The sequence below is a fragment of the Heterobasidion irregulare genome (genome assembly GCF_000320585.1).
Source record: "Heterobasidion irregulare TC 32-1 unplaced genomic scaffold scaffold_11, whole genome shotgun sequence".
NCBI lineage: Eukaryota > Fungi > Basidiomycota > Agaricomycetes > Russulales > Bondarzewiaceae > Heterobasidion > Heterobasidion irregulare.
The window spans coordinates 882,530-897,980 of record NW_009258207.1 but is presented as its reverse complement, the minus strand read 5'-3'; the positions used below and the strand labels follow the sequence as shown (position 1 = coordinate 897,980).

Below are 15,451 nucleotides of genomic sequence, written 5' to 3'. Positions count from 1 at the left end.
TGTTGATCTGATGGAGGAAGCCATAGAGATTGTCGATCTAGTTGTCAAAGTTGTCTTTAGGTTCGGGTTGGTCGGCGGGTTGTGGTGGTCGTCGGGAGAGTCCATTGGGGCCGTGCGAGGTGCCGGGGATGTGGACAAGTGTGAAATGGAAGGTGAGGATGGAGACAATCCACCGATTGATGCTGGCGCTGGGTTCTAGATCCGGGTTAGTGAGCATGCCCTTGGTGTAGCATGCATCTACTCTATCAGATTCTGAATGCCAATGAGATACATTTTGAGCGATCTGAGGGCGCGAAAGAGACCGTAGAGTTCGAGCTTCGGCTGGGAGAATCACGATTTGCGGTCATTAAGGGTGATGGAGCCAAATTGGGCATAGTACCAAACCTGTGGATTGTTGAGTGCGCATTGGCAGAGGTGGAAGCTGACCGCGATTTGTGAGGTATCGACGGCGAGGATGACGTTGGCTGCTGACCCATAGTTGATTGGCCGAAGGGCTGGTGGTTTGAGCAGTGCTGACCGGAGATCATCTTGGGCTGCTATCTGGTCTGGGCCAAACACGAATGGAAAATCTTTGCACATTAACATAGTTAGTGCATGCGCCCGGTGTGCAAAATTCCGAATGAAGATCCGAATGACACCGATCGTCCCCAGAAATGCCCGAACATCCGAGAGATCCCTGCAAGGTCCCCACTTCATAATTGACTCTACCCTAGACTCGTTGGGTAATCTTCCTTTGTACGTGCAGCGATGGCCGACCACCGTGATTTCAGCTGAGCAGAGTGTCGCCTTGTGTCCCGAAAATGTTCCTCCGCTGTACTTCATCTACTGGACCACCTAATTGAGGCCTTGAAAATGTTCCAACACAAACCGCTGTATGCCAGAGTTGTCGGGATGCGTCTCGAAGCCTCCGTTCAGCAGTTCGTATTGGGCCAGCAGGCCCTGAATCGGAACATCGTCAATGAAAGGAATGGTGGTGTCTGGAATTTCTGGCTAGAGGATGTGGGTGATGTCGTCGTGGAAGATCAGGACCGAATTTGTCCATCCCATAGGCAGGGTGACAAGTCGGTGGGCGCCGAATGGGGTCTGGAATGTGGTGAAGTTGCGAGATGATTCGGCGAGCCCTCGTTTGTCATAGCCAACGTAGAGATCCAGAATGCCGCCACAAGCGCAAGCTGCAAACTGTTCAGCGATCTGATTGGTATATGGGGGCACACCTGAATGCTGGATGGTAACGGCGTTCAGGGGTTCGAGGCTGTGAACAATTCGGAGTTTAGTCCCAGTGGAGGTGCTATTTGTCTTCTTGATGACTGTAAACCAGTGTGATCGGTAGGATGAATTCGACGGCTCATAGACTCCAGCGGCGATCTTAGTTTTGATAAGTCGGCACACTTCATCGTAGATGCCTGGTAGAATTGGAATGTTGCATTGTACCCAGGGCTTGTGTTCGACCACCGGCATATTGACTAGAGGAAAGAATTCTTCACAGAAACGTTCACAGTCCGAATCATCCCAGGCAAATCCCATCTCTTGTAGACACATAAAATGGTGCATGAGCTGTCGTTTGGCGGGCCAAAGGAAGTTGTCTGAGTGGACTTTGTCAATGAGGTCGCGTCATTCGGCTGTGTATCTGCCAGTCAGCGTGAAAGGTGGGGGGTTTGGTGTCAGTGTCGGAAGGGTAGCAAGAGGATCACCAAGGATGTTCCGAATGATTCGGAACTTTTTGGGGAGGTTGGCCAAGACTGGTCATGTTTTCTGAGCGACCGGTTTGTACTTGCGCTTGGTGGCAAAGATGGTGACTGGATTGGCGATATTAGTGGAATGGCGAGAAATAGGGATGACTGAGGAGAATAGGGACGACATAGCGGAATCGAGATTGTTTTTGAGATGATTTTCGGGCCCCAAATCGGAGGCCATAATGTACTTGAGACAAAAATTGTGACGAGAGGGAGATAGAGAATGGAAATCTGAGGACGCTTCGATAAGTGGGAAATTGGGGGTATCATGATCGGTGGAAATGATCAGTGCAACTTCTTTTTGATCTCGGATCAATTTATTGAGTCGCGAAAACCCGCTTGTCTCTAGTGAAGAACTCGAGGGGGTCCTCGCCGGATTGTCAGAATGGTGGCTCGTCGTCCTGTGTTTGGGTCACTGATGGTGATCGTCTGGTCTTCATTCAAATAATTCTTGATAATACTTTCGGTGAGGATGTCAAAGGGCCGACTGAGGAGAACGTCGTAGGCTGGGTTCCGAATGATGTGGACTTGGAGGTACAGGGTAATGTCACCGATGAGGAATGGAATGTTGCGTGCAAGGCCCAAGGATTGGTCGATTTCGCCATTCGCCGACTGCATATTGAGGACAATTTCAGGGTCATAGATGAGCACCAGTTTGTTGCAAATGCCTTCCAACATGGCAATGACTTGTAAACCCGGTGATGCACTTGCGATGGCTCTGCGTGCAAAAACACAACACAAAACACACCACTAAACACAGGGTAGGCGGGGAGCTGACTTCACTACAAATATTGAGGGACCCTTGTAAGTTGCGAGACAGGGTGCGATATACATACTACGAGATATCGAGATATCATTGGCCAAGGAGCGAGTGACTGAGGCAACTTCAAGGGCAGCGACAAAGGCCCTGACAATAGTGGCGATGAAGGCGACGAGTACTAAATCGAGCGAGTGCGATGTCGGTGTGATGTAATATGAGCGAGATCTTCGTGCAAAGTTGAGCCCTAAACAGAGGGGTGTTCAAAACTGGTGTATTGCAGTGTCGTAGGCAGGTATTTATAGTAAGTCGAAGTAAGTATAGTAAACGTGAACTCGTAAGGTAAAGTAAATTGATATCGCGCCAAGACCGTAACATAGAAAGATAAAGAAAAACCCATGCGCAGAGGTGCTCGCAGACCGCAAGGTTCTGTCGTGTCGCGGTCGCAAGACAAAGCGATATTTAGTAAAGAGGTGTAGCGGTGAGACGAGGTAAACTCTAGGAAGGTGGAGGGGCAATGGATCACGGGACCTGTACTACCCAAAAAGCGCACACGATAAAGTTCTCTGCGATATCGCGTCGCAGAGCTGCTCGCGGTGCGGTCCGTGCGGTCGATGCTTGCAAGGCATATGGCGAGAGCTTGGCGAGGTCTTTGCGGGTGCAGCAGGCTCGAGGTCATCGTGCGATACGCGTGGGGGCCGAGTGAGATAATGCGAGGCGATGACTGGGGGGTGCGAGACAAGACCGCATCAGCCCGATACCATAATGCTGAGGTCGTAGTGGGCATCGGAGGGAATCGCTCTGGGTGGCGGGGCCACCTGGCGGTCTCTGGGGTATCCCCTGAGGTCAGCATGCTAGTGCTCGTAGAACTGCGAAAAACGGGGTCCCAGCGCTTAGAGAGGTGGCGCGCTCATCACCGGGTCGATGATGCATTCAACTTCCTGCTGATGATCAACGAGGGGAACGATGGACCTTAGGGCGGATGATTCTTTAGCAACTATCAACGGCTGAGGAACCTGATCGGGCTGTAGATTCTTCAGGTACGTTTCATACATGTTGGGGATGATGGTTGCACCTGGCGGGGGTGTTTCCAGTTGGTGCAGGACATTGACAAAGGAGGAGACGGTCAGTCGAGCCGGTGGTTCGAGATCGTCAATGGCGTAGGGTAGATTGGCATCTTGGTAGAAGGTCCAAACATTGCTGGCGTCTCTGGCAGGCGATCGGCGAGCCAATGTGGCTTCTCTGACCTGTGAACGGACTTTGGCGGAGAGAGAGAGTAGTTTGCACTGGGTAAGCGTCACCTGAGTGGCCATTGTCCTATTGTAGACCTCAGCTGCTACCTTCTCATCGTAGATTGGCACCATAGTTTTGTAGGCCAGAGCATCCTTCTTTGCCAATGGTATCTTTGCCGGGGCCCCCATGTTGCATTTGTGTGGTAGTGCATAGGCGGCATCCTGGGCTTTGGTGTATGGGTGGATCGGAGCATCGTCCTTGGCTGGCACTGGGGGCGGTCACTGAGTCGGGGTCATCGGTTGGGGTTTGGGTTTGGGAGTTTCAGTCCTCACTTGTTGTTTGGGAGCCGGTGAAGGAGAAAGTGCCAAATGTCCTACGTTCGGAGTGCAAATAGTTTGCATTCAAGGCTTGTGATTCGCTGGACGTTGGTGAGTTGGTAAGTCGGGGTGACATCCAGCAATGAGGGGAAATTGTGACGGGAGGCTATCGTCATTGGGTGAGTTGGCGCTGCGTTTACTGTGAACATCATCTATTCAGTCGCCAACTGTCCCAGATTCCTGCGATGCCATTCGTCAACTCGGTCCTTCAGATTAATACCTGTGATTTCTCTGGGTACGAATGCCCCACTTGACAATACAACCTTCCCCTCAATATTCCGCTTGCATTTGCCAATCCGAATGTATTCGGTGACCTCAGGACAGGTGCACATAAAGTGTTCAGGACTGCCACAGAACATGCAGTTGTCGCCGCCTTGTCCTGGTTGTCGGGATGGTTGATCGGCTGGCCTGGACATCCCTTAAGCTGTGATGGCCTTGACAAAGGTGTCAGTGAGTCATTCGAACATGGTTGCCAGGTCTTCGGCTTTGATTGCGTTGGTGGGCAGCGCGGCGGGGGCTGCTCGAGAGATGTCAGTAGAGGTCATGCTGTAGGCGGACGTGGTGCCATGCAAGATGAATCGGGCCGCGTTGTGGATGTCTTGGAGGTTGTATGGGTTGTCTGGGAAATGATCGGGGAACTTGAGTTGTAGACATTGCAAGATTCTTGCCCATAGCTCCAGTTGGAATCCTCTAGTGAAGGCGTGTCCTTGTTTGGCAACCAAGATTTGTGCCTTGCTGAGGAGGAATACCGTGATCGCCAGGAATCACCGATGATAGTTGCCGAGTTCGCTGAGAGACAAGATGCCAACCCTGCTTGTTTTGCCAACTAGCTTGTCCATATCTGATACCGACCATTTGCGCTCTTCCTCCGATCCAGGGTACAATCTGTAGACTTCTTTGTAGAACTCCTTGAATGTCTTTGGGGCATCGGTGAAAGTGGTGAGCAATTCCCAAAGCTCGCAGGTGTCGACGTCCAGGAATCGGCAAGCATGTTTCTTCTTTTCCTGGTCATCTTCTATCGCTGACTGACCGAAGTGGAAGTCTAGATCGGCAAAATATCGTCTCAATTTGCAGGGTTGATGGGGGTCAAAGGTCGGGGCCATTCGATCTCTATGAGTGGGCATGGATGGGGTTGCCATAGTGAGAAAGTCAAAGGCGGGAGAAAAGATATTGTTTGCTAAGGTGATTGGGGATGGAGTTGCTGGTTCAAAGGAGCATTCTAGTGACATCAATCGGATGGTCGGCGTCCAGAAGGCAGGGCTGCATGGGATTAATGGAGAGATGGAGTCGTGGTGAGATGGTATAGGAGACGGGGGTGATTGTTCTAAAAGCACAAGATCGAGGATGGGGGAAATCGGCGGGAGTAGCGATCAGTTTGGCAACAATGGTGGGGTTAAGAAAAAAGTGGAGTCGGGTGGTGGCAAGAGCAATGGCGAGGATTCGAGATCAAGATAATGATGGTGGGATAGATATTCTGGGACGATATTGGCATCTCCAAACAAACTTTGGTCAGCAGATGTTTCCTGAGTATTGAAGCTGTCAATAACTGTTTGTCGTTCTTCGCACTCCGCTGTTGGTCGGGATGAGCAACGTAGATACCTTGAGGTAATTTTGAATACTAACCCCTCGCGGTGGGCTCCAAAATGATACGCTAGAGGTGGCTCTAAGTGCTGAGCACAACACCAAAACAACCTCTGGTGCAGGGGTGCTGGAGCTAGTATCTAATACACAAGAAACTGTTAGTGATGACTTTAGAAATTGATGGTGCACTGAGAAGCAGCGAGGAGTGTGAGATTATAGTGCCCCAGCGGTTTTAGGACTACACCGAACACCGACCGAACGTTCGGTCGGTCGTGTTGGCGATTTGGTCAGTAACAAGGAAGTAGTGTCACGACCGACAACTACGTGCTTCAAGAGCCACATGGGACTCTGACAATATACAAGGGGGGACAAGGGGTACGAGCGAAGAGACAAGTACGAACGCAAACAAGGCCAAATGACAAAGATGACAAGTTTTCGGGAGTCGATGGAGATGATTTCGATAGTTGGGACAAGTGCAAATAAGCTCTGAACTGTGGGGTGCGAAAGCTGGTTTATTCCAGAGTTGTATGTAGGGTTTTTATAGTAAACAGAGCCCCTAAGTAAAATATTAAACAAGAAATGAGAGTAAATGTCGAATGAGCGCCAAGCCTTAGCAATCAGAGAAGATAAGAAGGTAGGTGAGATGTCCATATGGGTTCTGAAGGTGACAAGGTAAAAGTTAATCAGCGATGGCGGAATCCCGAACGTTTGGGATCCATCGCCCGAGCATAGGTAGCAGAAACAGGCGTTGGAGAACCAATGAAAATAAAGAAGACGTAATGTACAACCAGGGTAGCCAAGTAATGATGCACAATCACGTTTGACCAACCATGTGGAAGTCGGGAAGATAAGCAATAAGGACCAACCGACTCACGGAGGACATCGGCTGATATAGAATACTGGCTCCAATCTCGTAAACACTTATTGTAATCCTCCTGTGCGGTCATGGTAAGTACGTGAAGTGTGGGTGAACTGACCCAAGTGCTGCTGAATGTCCTTCGGTGGCTTGCCATCGGTCAGGTAGGGACCAACCATGTTCGGTAATAGTTGGTGTCTTCGGTACTTGTTGAGTGCTGTTCAGTATCTTCCCAAAGCTTCCCAAATACCTTCCTCAGACCCTAGTGTGGGTGCATGCTCATCAATGGTCCAGAACACAGAGTTCAAAGGAGGACCCATCACAAGATTCGCAGAACTAAAACTACGAGTTCTAGGCAAAGGAGGGGGAGCACACACCGAATTGGCAAAATTCTATATAGCCAAAATTGGGAGAGAAGACATCATTTTAGGAACTGACTGGTTGTTAGAGCACAACCCAGAAGTCAACTGGCATGCTTACGGATTACACTTTACTAGGTGCCCACTATCCTGCAGTATCACAGGAGGATCAGTTAAAGCCAAGAGGGCTTTTAGGAAACCAGGATGACAAGAACCAGAGATACGGCGCATAGTGACAGTACCACAAGAGCGTGATTACTCAATCCCATTGCAAAAGCCAGGAAAAGAACAGCTAGGCCGGAAAGTGGGAAACACTACAGTACCACATCCACGGATAATACCTAAAATCTGGGTTTCGCAACCCAAAGGAACCAAACTGGAGTACTACCTCAGGACCCAAGCCAAGCATTATATGGCACCAAAGTGGGCCAAAGAGGAGACTCAGGAAGGTGGTGGACTGCTATCGGCTCTACCTTCTACGGATCTAGATAAAGATGGAGTATACCTCATCAGATGCCTGGACACAGGGCAATTGGAAGCCCTGGAATTATACAATGACCACAATAAAGAATTCGAGATCCATCATACCGAGACCTCTGCCGCCAATACACCAACACATAAAGCGAAACCTATCAAAACAGCGGTAGGCAAACAAACCAAGCACACCAATCCGCAAAAATTTGCAGAAGAGGCTTCTAAAGGGAAACCCAAATTACTCTTTGAAGAAATCGTTCCCAGAGTATACTGGAAGTATAGGAAAGTTTTTGAAGGACAAAAACCAGGGAAATTACCACCCAAACGACCATGGGATCACAAGATAGAATTCAAGGACAATATGGAACACTCACTCAGGCCAAAACTTTACAGCCTCAGCCCTATGGAGCAGGAAGAGCTCAAGAAATTCATCAACGAAAGTCTCAAGAAGGGATTCATTCAGGAATCCAAATTGCATATGGCATCGCCATTCTTCTTTATCAAGAAGAAAAATAGAAAGCTACGGCCGGTAATGGACTACCGGAAGCTTAACGAAATAATGATCAAGAACAAGTATCCTCTGCCAATTATTCAAGAACTACTGGATCTCTTGACTGAGGCAGAATACTTCTCGTTGGTAGACATCGACATGGGATACAATAACGTGCTCATTGATGAAAAGGATGTCCACAAGGCCACGTTTGTAACTAACCTAGGAATGTACGAACCTTTAGTAATGTATTTTAGACTCACCAACTCACCGGCGATGTTCCAAACTATGATGAACTCGCTCTTCAAGAACCTCATCTATGGAGGAAAGGTAGCCATTTATATGGACGATATTCTGGTGTTCTCAAAGACTATGGAAGAACACATTCAGATGATGCAGCAGGTTTTACAGATATTACAGGACAACGACTTATACCTGCAGCCCTCGAAGTGTCATTTTCATAAGAAGAAAATTGACTATCTAAGATACATTATATTCCATGGATACCTGGAAATGGACCCAATCAAAGTGGCCGGAATTATGGAGTGGCCAACTCCAACCAAAGTCAAGGAGGTCCAATCATTTCTAGGATTCTGCAACTTTTATTGCAGATTTATCAAGGATTATTTGAAAATAGCTAGGCTGCTATTTGAATTAACACAGAAGGAACACAGCTGGGATTAGATGCCAGCATGCAAAGAAGCATTCCAAGCACTCAAGAAGACATTCATATCGTCCCCAGTGCTTGTCATGCCAGAAACTAGGAACCCCTTCCGCATTGAATGCGATGCATCAGACTTCACCACAGGAGCAGTACTATCACAAGTTGCCCCAGATGGAAAATGGCACCCTTGTGCCTACATTTCCAAATCACTCTCACCCACGGAACGCAACTATCCAATTTACAACAAGGAGTTGCTAGCAGTCATTTGAGCCTTTAAAGCTTGGTGACATTACTTGGAGGGCGCCGAGAGTGCAGCAGGCGCGCGGCGATGTCTGGATGGACCACAAGAATTCGGAGTGGTTTAAATCAAGTCAGAAGTTGAACCGTCAGCAGGCAAGATGGTCATTATTCCTCTCGCGTTTCGATTACAAGTTAACACACAAGGTGGAAGTAACCAATAAGTCCGACGGTCTGTCATGGCATCCAAAATGCTGATATGCTAGTGATGCCTCTGAGTACAAAACACACCCAAGAAACACCCCTACAAGCGCAGGTAAGCAAGAGCTGGTTCTAGTGTGCAAGGAACTATAAGCTGTGCAACAACCAACAAGGGAGCATACTAAAAGCGTTTGGAGTGTAGTAAACAAACAACTCCAAAATCAAAATATTCAGTCAGTCGGTTAGTTGGCCGGTCGGTCAGTGGGTTGGTTGGTTGGTAGGTTGGTTGGTAGGTCGGTTGGTTGGTAGGTTGGTTGGTCGGTAGGTCGGTAGGTCGGTAGGTTGGTTGGTTGGTTGGTGTTTGATCGGGATTTGATCAGGATGCAAAGGGAAGGGAATGGGTGCAAGGCCACACTGGACACTGGCAGAGGATGACAAACTAGATGAGAGGGAGAGAGCAAAACGACGAGGGCTCTGATGGAGGGCTGCGATCGAATGCAACAACACAAACAAAAGGGCAAAATGCTAACAAGGATCGGAAGGCAATGGCTCAAAGTCTTATAGACACAAGCACACAAATGGAATCGGAACAAGGGGGGAGCCAAAGCTGATGTATTGCAAGGCCATAGGTGCCATTTTATAGTAAGTCCGAACAGGTACAAGATAAGGAGATTGGCAGAGGCATAGAGCAATCGGAAATGTGTGCCAAGAGTGATCAAAGGTAAAGAAGATAAGGGAGTGATGTTGTGAACACTATAAGATAAGAAGCAATAACTCTAAAGTCTAAATAAGTGAAGAGATTGCCAAGGTGAGTGCACATGGACCTGGAGATAAGAACCACATGCCACATGGGTAAACCATTTAGAAACTTGGGAGCTCTGAAGATAATGAAGGATAGGTCAACAGAAGGCATAAGGACGATAAGAGATAGAAAGACAGATCCATTCTGAGTCAACAAAGTGTTCGGCCGCCTCCGATTCGGGACACCGAAGCCGACCAAATGTGCCGACCATGTGACGTGTACCGAACCGATTGGCAATTGGCCGCGACAGTCTGTGGAGAGCCCCTACTGCTGAGAGTGATGATAGATGGATAGGATGACTGTGAACAGCTCCGAACAACTGTGCGGAGGTCTAAATGGAAAGTCAGCACCTAACGAATGGCTGAGATCGCCAAACGGATCGGGATCGGCCGGTCCTAAGTGTGCCAAACGGTCAAAGAATACTGAAAAGCTGCAAAAGTGGGGTATTGGTGCCTAGAGCATACTCATGCTCATCAACGCTCTTGGGACCCAAACTTTTCAATCAAGCAAAAGAAACAGGGCAGAGACCTTTTGCAGACATCAATGCAATCACCACAGAGGAAGAACTGGACCCCCACAGAATATAGCATATCAAAGCCACAGGACAAGGAGGCATCACAATTATTGATAAAGACCTCAAGAAGCAGATTATAGCTGCAAACCAGAAGGACAAGTGGCTAATCAAAACCTTAGCCAAGGTCTGGGAACTAGGCCCTTGCAGCATGAAGAAAGGCCTACAGGAATGGAATGATGAAGAAGGACTTGTTTTATACAGAGGAAAAATCTATGTTCCTTAAGACAAACAACTTCGCCGAGAAATAATCAAGATGAATCATGACAGTTTAGCCACAGGACATCCAGGACAAAGAGGAACACTAGCATCAGTAGGACAAGAGTTTACTTGGCCCGGAATATTGAACACGATCCACCAGTATGTGGAAGGATGCGCAACCTGCTAGTCTACTAAGAATGACACACACCCGACAATGGTTCCTCTCCAACCAACGGAGATTCCAGACCGACCCTTTGGAATGATCACTATGGATTTTATTACAGATTTACCCCAGTCAAAAGGATTTGACTCACTCCACGTGGTAACAGACAGATTCATGAAGGTGACAATTATCACACCGTGTCTAAAGAATATTAACTCAGACAGAACTGCCTGATTATTACTGGATCACACCTAGAGAAGATACAGACTGCCCGATAAAATCATATCGGACAGAGGAACACAATTTGTGTCGAAAGTAGCGCAAGCACTACTCAAGGAACTAGGAATCACATCGGCACTCAGCACAGCATACCACCCACAGACAGATGGCGCCACCGAACGAATGAACCAAGAACTGGAACAATACCTCAGAGCATTCTGCAACTCGTCACAGGACAATTGGGCCGATCTAATCTCTTATGCAAAATATGCCCACAACGTACACCAATACTCAGCCACGAAGAAGTCACCATTTGAACTTCTACATGGATCATCTGGAAAACCACTCCTTTGTATTAAGCTCTAATTAGTTCTATTTATGCATAATTAAGAACAATTAGGATTAGACATTTTTAGCTTACCCCCCCTCTAAACCTGTTCTAATTAGACATAATTTTCCTAAATGAGGAATTATTAGGATTGATTATAACTTGAAATTTCGGGAAAATCATAATAAATCAAGCATCACAGTTCTCATAGCCTTCTTATAGAGTCATGTCTATTAGAGCACTAGTTCAATACCTAAACACAGAATATACCTTATAACAAACTTGCCTTCTGCCAGAGTTGAACTAACAACCTCATGTATGCAAGCACCCAGGACAGATGCTCTAAGCCACTAAGCCACAAGGTCTAAGATATGAACTTGGTAATCTAAATAAGTAGACATAATATAGGCAACCTCAACATCTCTAGTTTTATTTAACATTTATCTTTCCTCTATTTTATAAATAAATAGGTCAATAAATACCTAAAAAGTCTTTCAGGATTTAGTTTAAACACCAGCTAAGAAGATAATAAACCAATGGAAAATTGATAATACACTTTATATAGGATAAAAATAAATTATGGCACTTATACAATTTGGACTGAGAATGTGCAAAACTATGATTGAGTATAATATTCAATGGGACTCTACTAGTATAGACAATGCTATCTAAATTTGCAAATTTGATCAAAAACATGATTATGAATAATCAAGATCCAATAAGAGAGAGGGGTTTTCCAAATAGCCACTAGTGAGGTAGAGGGTGGGGACAAGAGTATATGTATGGCATGCCTATATATAAATAAGCACAAGATTGTTAAGGTGATCTTAATATGCTTAATACATATATTTCCTATATGGCAGGCAAATATATCATTCTGGCACCACATACCAATATGACTGTCTTTTCCATAGCCTAATAGCTAGAGGAAAACACCAAGTTTAAGCATCTTCTGTATAACAAGGCAATAAACAATATAAATAGTGCTAAAAATTGTAATATCAATAGTGATGATGATTGTGTGCTGCACAAGACAGTATTAGCCACTATACTAATAGACAAGGTCTATAAGGCTGCATATAGCATATCCCTAAGTCCAACCCACATATTGTGTCCTATAATGACTAGTAACAGGCATTGGCTAACAACGACAACTTTAATGATCTTGTGTGCAAGGACAAGGTACCTAGGCCTTCATAGCCTCTTGTGGCAGCTGCCAAGCTGCCAACAAAGTGGCTGGGGGCATCAATGCACATGTCTCTCTTTCTATATCCCTTATAAAAGCAGCTAGAAAGTCAGCAAAAAAGCTACAAGATAATGGTATTGTTAGGACTGTGTCCTAACACGTGCTCAGCACGTGACTCATTGACATATTTGGGTGACAAAGACTGATTACATATACATGCCAATGCATGAACGCTTACCTTACTGACTCATTCACAAGCTTCGGCTTGAACGTTTACGTATGCCCGTTATGACGTCACTTAACTGTGTTCCTGAATTGTTTACTGATGCGGACAGACAATCGTCATTGTTACTATAATTGGATAAAAGCACAGAGCTGCGGATTACATACGCCGATCATTGATCGTACTTAGTGTTTAGAAGCACGGACCACTTGTCCGGCTTGCCCTAAATAGTCTGTATGTATAAATAGCCGAGCTGAGCTTCTTAGAAGCCTCAGCTCGTTCACTTCGTATACAATCTTGATCTCTGCACTGCGCCTAGCATCTGGCTCCTTCCAAGCCCACGCATCGCGAACTCTGTCAGATCAATCGAATCATACCTAGTCTGATGAAGCACTGGATTCGTCTCAAAGCCCTTATCATTCTCCCGTCTCTATTGCTTATCAAGGACTCGCTGCTTATCGAGTCGTTCGCTGGGATCCACCCGAAGTGATCTGCTCTATCAGAGAAGACTTGTTCGTTCCTGAAGAACATCGGTCAATTATAAATAATCATCTTCTCCACTTGTTCGAAGACAAGATCAATAGTAACCAAGACTTCTTGGATCATGCACGCAGACGAGCCATCGTCTTCATTCGTTAGGCAGTCAATCTTAGTTTTAGCTTAGGGAACCCTACTTAGTGCATTAAGTGCACGTGATAAGCCTAGCGGCTTAACAGATATAGGCATATATGAAGGAGAGTAATATGCTGAAATAGTATAGAATGTGCCACATCTTTACCTTCTCACTAATAAAGCAGTAGTACTTACTATTTCCTACTAATAATTAAAGACTTCTTAGTATAGAATTAGTGCTAATATCATGAAATTAGAAACCAATCCAATGCTCACAATGTGTTGCTCCCAATTAGGAAATTAGACACTTTTAGATACTATTAACACTTTTAGATACTTTTAGACACTATTAGATATAATCCAGAGCTAATACAAGGGGGTGTTTTTCCAGATGATACCAGCCAAGAGCGTATCCAGCCATTATAGGAAACACAAATATACCCACCGCCAACATGCGACTTGCCGCTCTGCAACATGCTAGGAAGGAAGCACAAGCTAGCCTCAAAATTGCAGCCAAAGCTATAAGGATATAACATGACCGTTTTGGAACAGAACTACCACCTTTCAAGAAAGGAGACCAAGTGTGGTTAGATGGGAAACACATCCATACAAATCACCCCTCGGAGAAACTAAGACCCAAACAATTTGGGCTATTCGAAATCATTGACACTATTGGAACAGTCTATTTTAAACTGAAACTGCCCAACAGCTGGCAGCACATTCATGATGTTGATGTGCTTGCAATGGCTCTGCATGCGAAAACACAACACAAAACACACCACTAAACACAGGGTAGGCGGGGAGCTGACTTTACTACAAATAGCGAGAGACCCTTGTAAGTTGTGAGATGGCGCATAAGATAAGTACTGTGAGATATCAAGATATCTAGCAAGGTGAGGTGAGGTTACGCGAGAATACTCTCGTGTGAAACGAGGTGGTGGACTGTGGGCCGAGGCAAGAGTGACCGAGACAACTTCAAGGGCAGTGATGAAGGCCCTGACAATAGTGGCAATGAAGGCGACTGGAGTGCTAAATCGAGCGAGTGCGATGTCGGTGCGATGCAATACGAGTGAGATCTTTGTGCAAAGTTGAGCTCTAAACAGAGGGGTGTTCAAAACTGGTGTATTGCAGTGTCGTAGGCAGGGATTTATAGTAAGTCAAAGAGAGTACAGTAAACGCGAACTTGTAAGGTAAAGTAAATCGATATCGCGCCAAGACCGTAACATAGAAAGATAAAGAAAAACCACACGCAGAGGTGCTCGTAGACTGCAAGGTTCTGTTGCGCTGCAGTCGAGAGACAAAGCAATATTTAGTAAAGAGGTGTAGCGGTGAGACGAGGTAAACTCTAGGAAGGTGGAGGGGCAATGGATCACGGGACCTGTACTACCCAATAAGCACACGCGATAAAGCTCTCTACGATATCGCATCGCAGAGCTGCTCGCGGTGCGGTCCGTGCGGTCGATGCTTGTAAGGCATATGGTGAGAGCTTGGCAAGGTCTTTGCGGGTGCAGCAGGCTCGAGGTTGTTGTGCAACATGTGTGGGGCTGAGTGAGATGATGCAAGGCGATGACTGAGGGGTGCAAGACAAGACCGTGTCGGCCCGAGACCGTAATGCTGAGGTCGTAGTGGGCATTGGAGGGAGTCGCTCTGGGCTGCAGGGCCACCCAGCGGTGTCTGGGGTATTCCCTGAGGTCAGCATGCTAGTGCTCGTAAAACTGCAAAAAACGGGGTCCCGGCGCTTAGAGAGGTGGCGCACTCATCATCTCCTCCCTACTGAAATCCTGACTGTCCTCAGTCAGTCCCGTGCCGTGCCATGTGACCTAGTGGCTGAGCGATGGCTGAGATGCACGTGTGCTGCGGAAGTCGGCTGTGCTTGGTGGTGTCAAGGTGTGGCATGGGATTGATGTGGTGGCATGGGGAAGTCGGTAAATGACAGTGAGACTGGCCTGAACAGGATGTTGTGGGCCGTAGGAGTGGAGGCGTGACTTGGCGGCAGATGCAGTAAGCAATGACGGACACAAGTGGCGTGGAAAACACGCTGTGGCTGTCAAGGTAGCAGGTCAGCGCAGGGCTTTTACCAACCTCACAATACCAAATTTAGGCATCAGCCAGGCTCTTATCCACCACCGTTGTCGCGCTTGCACATTGTTAGGCATCAAATAGTGATGGTAGAATGGAGGGCGG

General features: G+C 46.9%; 3 protein-coding genes across 3 annotated transcripts; 1 reads left to right on the top strand and 2 right to left on the bottom strand.

The window, feature by feature from the left end:
* Nucleotides 1-37: 37 nt before the first annotated feature.
* HETIRDRAFT_455118 (uncharacterized protein) lies at nt 38-2,411 on the bottom strand (the record flags this gene model as incomplete). Its single annotated transcript, XM_009553186.1, has 6 exons — nt 38-252; nt 303-321; nt 385-811; nt 869-990; nt 1,060-1,463; nt 2,150-2,411. 6 exons carry the CDS (start codon nt 2,409-2,411, stop codon nt 38-40), a joined length of 1,449 nt encoding a protein of 482 aa, XP_009551481.1.
* Nucleotides 2,412-3,383: 972 nt separating this feature from the next.
* HETIRDRAFT_429990 (uncharacterized protein) lies at nt 3,384-5,239 on the bottom strand (the record flags this gene model as incomplete). Its single annotated transcript, XM_009553185.1, has 5 exons — nt 3,384-3,991; nt 4,056-4,096; nt 4,415-4,534; nt 4,566-4,835; nt 4,869-5,239. 5 exons carry the CDS (start codon nt 5,237-5,239, stop codon nt 3,384-3,386), a joined length of 1,410 nt encoding a protein of 469 aa, XP_009551480.1.
* Nucleotides 5,240-7,731: 2,492 nt separating this feature from the next.
* On the top strand, nt 7,732-13,145 carry HETIRDRAFT_455116 (uncharacterized protein; the record flags this gene model as incomplete). The annotated part of the gene is made up of 2 exons (XM_009553184.1): nt 7,732-8,073; nt 12,975-13,145. The coding sequence occupies 2 exons, from the start codon at nt 7,732-7,734 to the stop codon at nt 13,143-13,145; spliced, it is 513 nt and encodes a 170-aa protein (XP_009551479.1).
* Between the last annotated feature and the right edge of the window lie 2,306 nt (nt 13,146-15,451).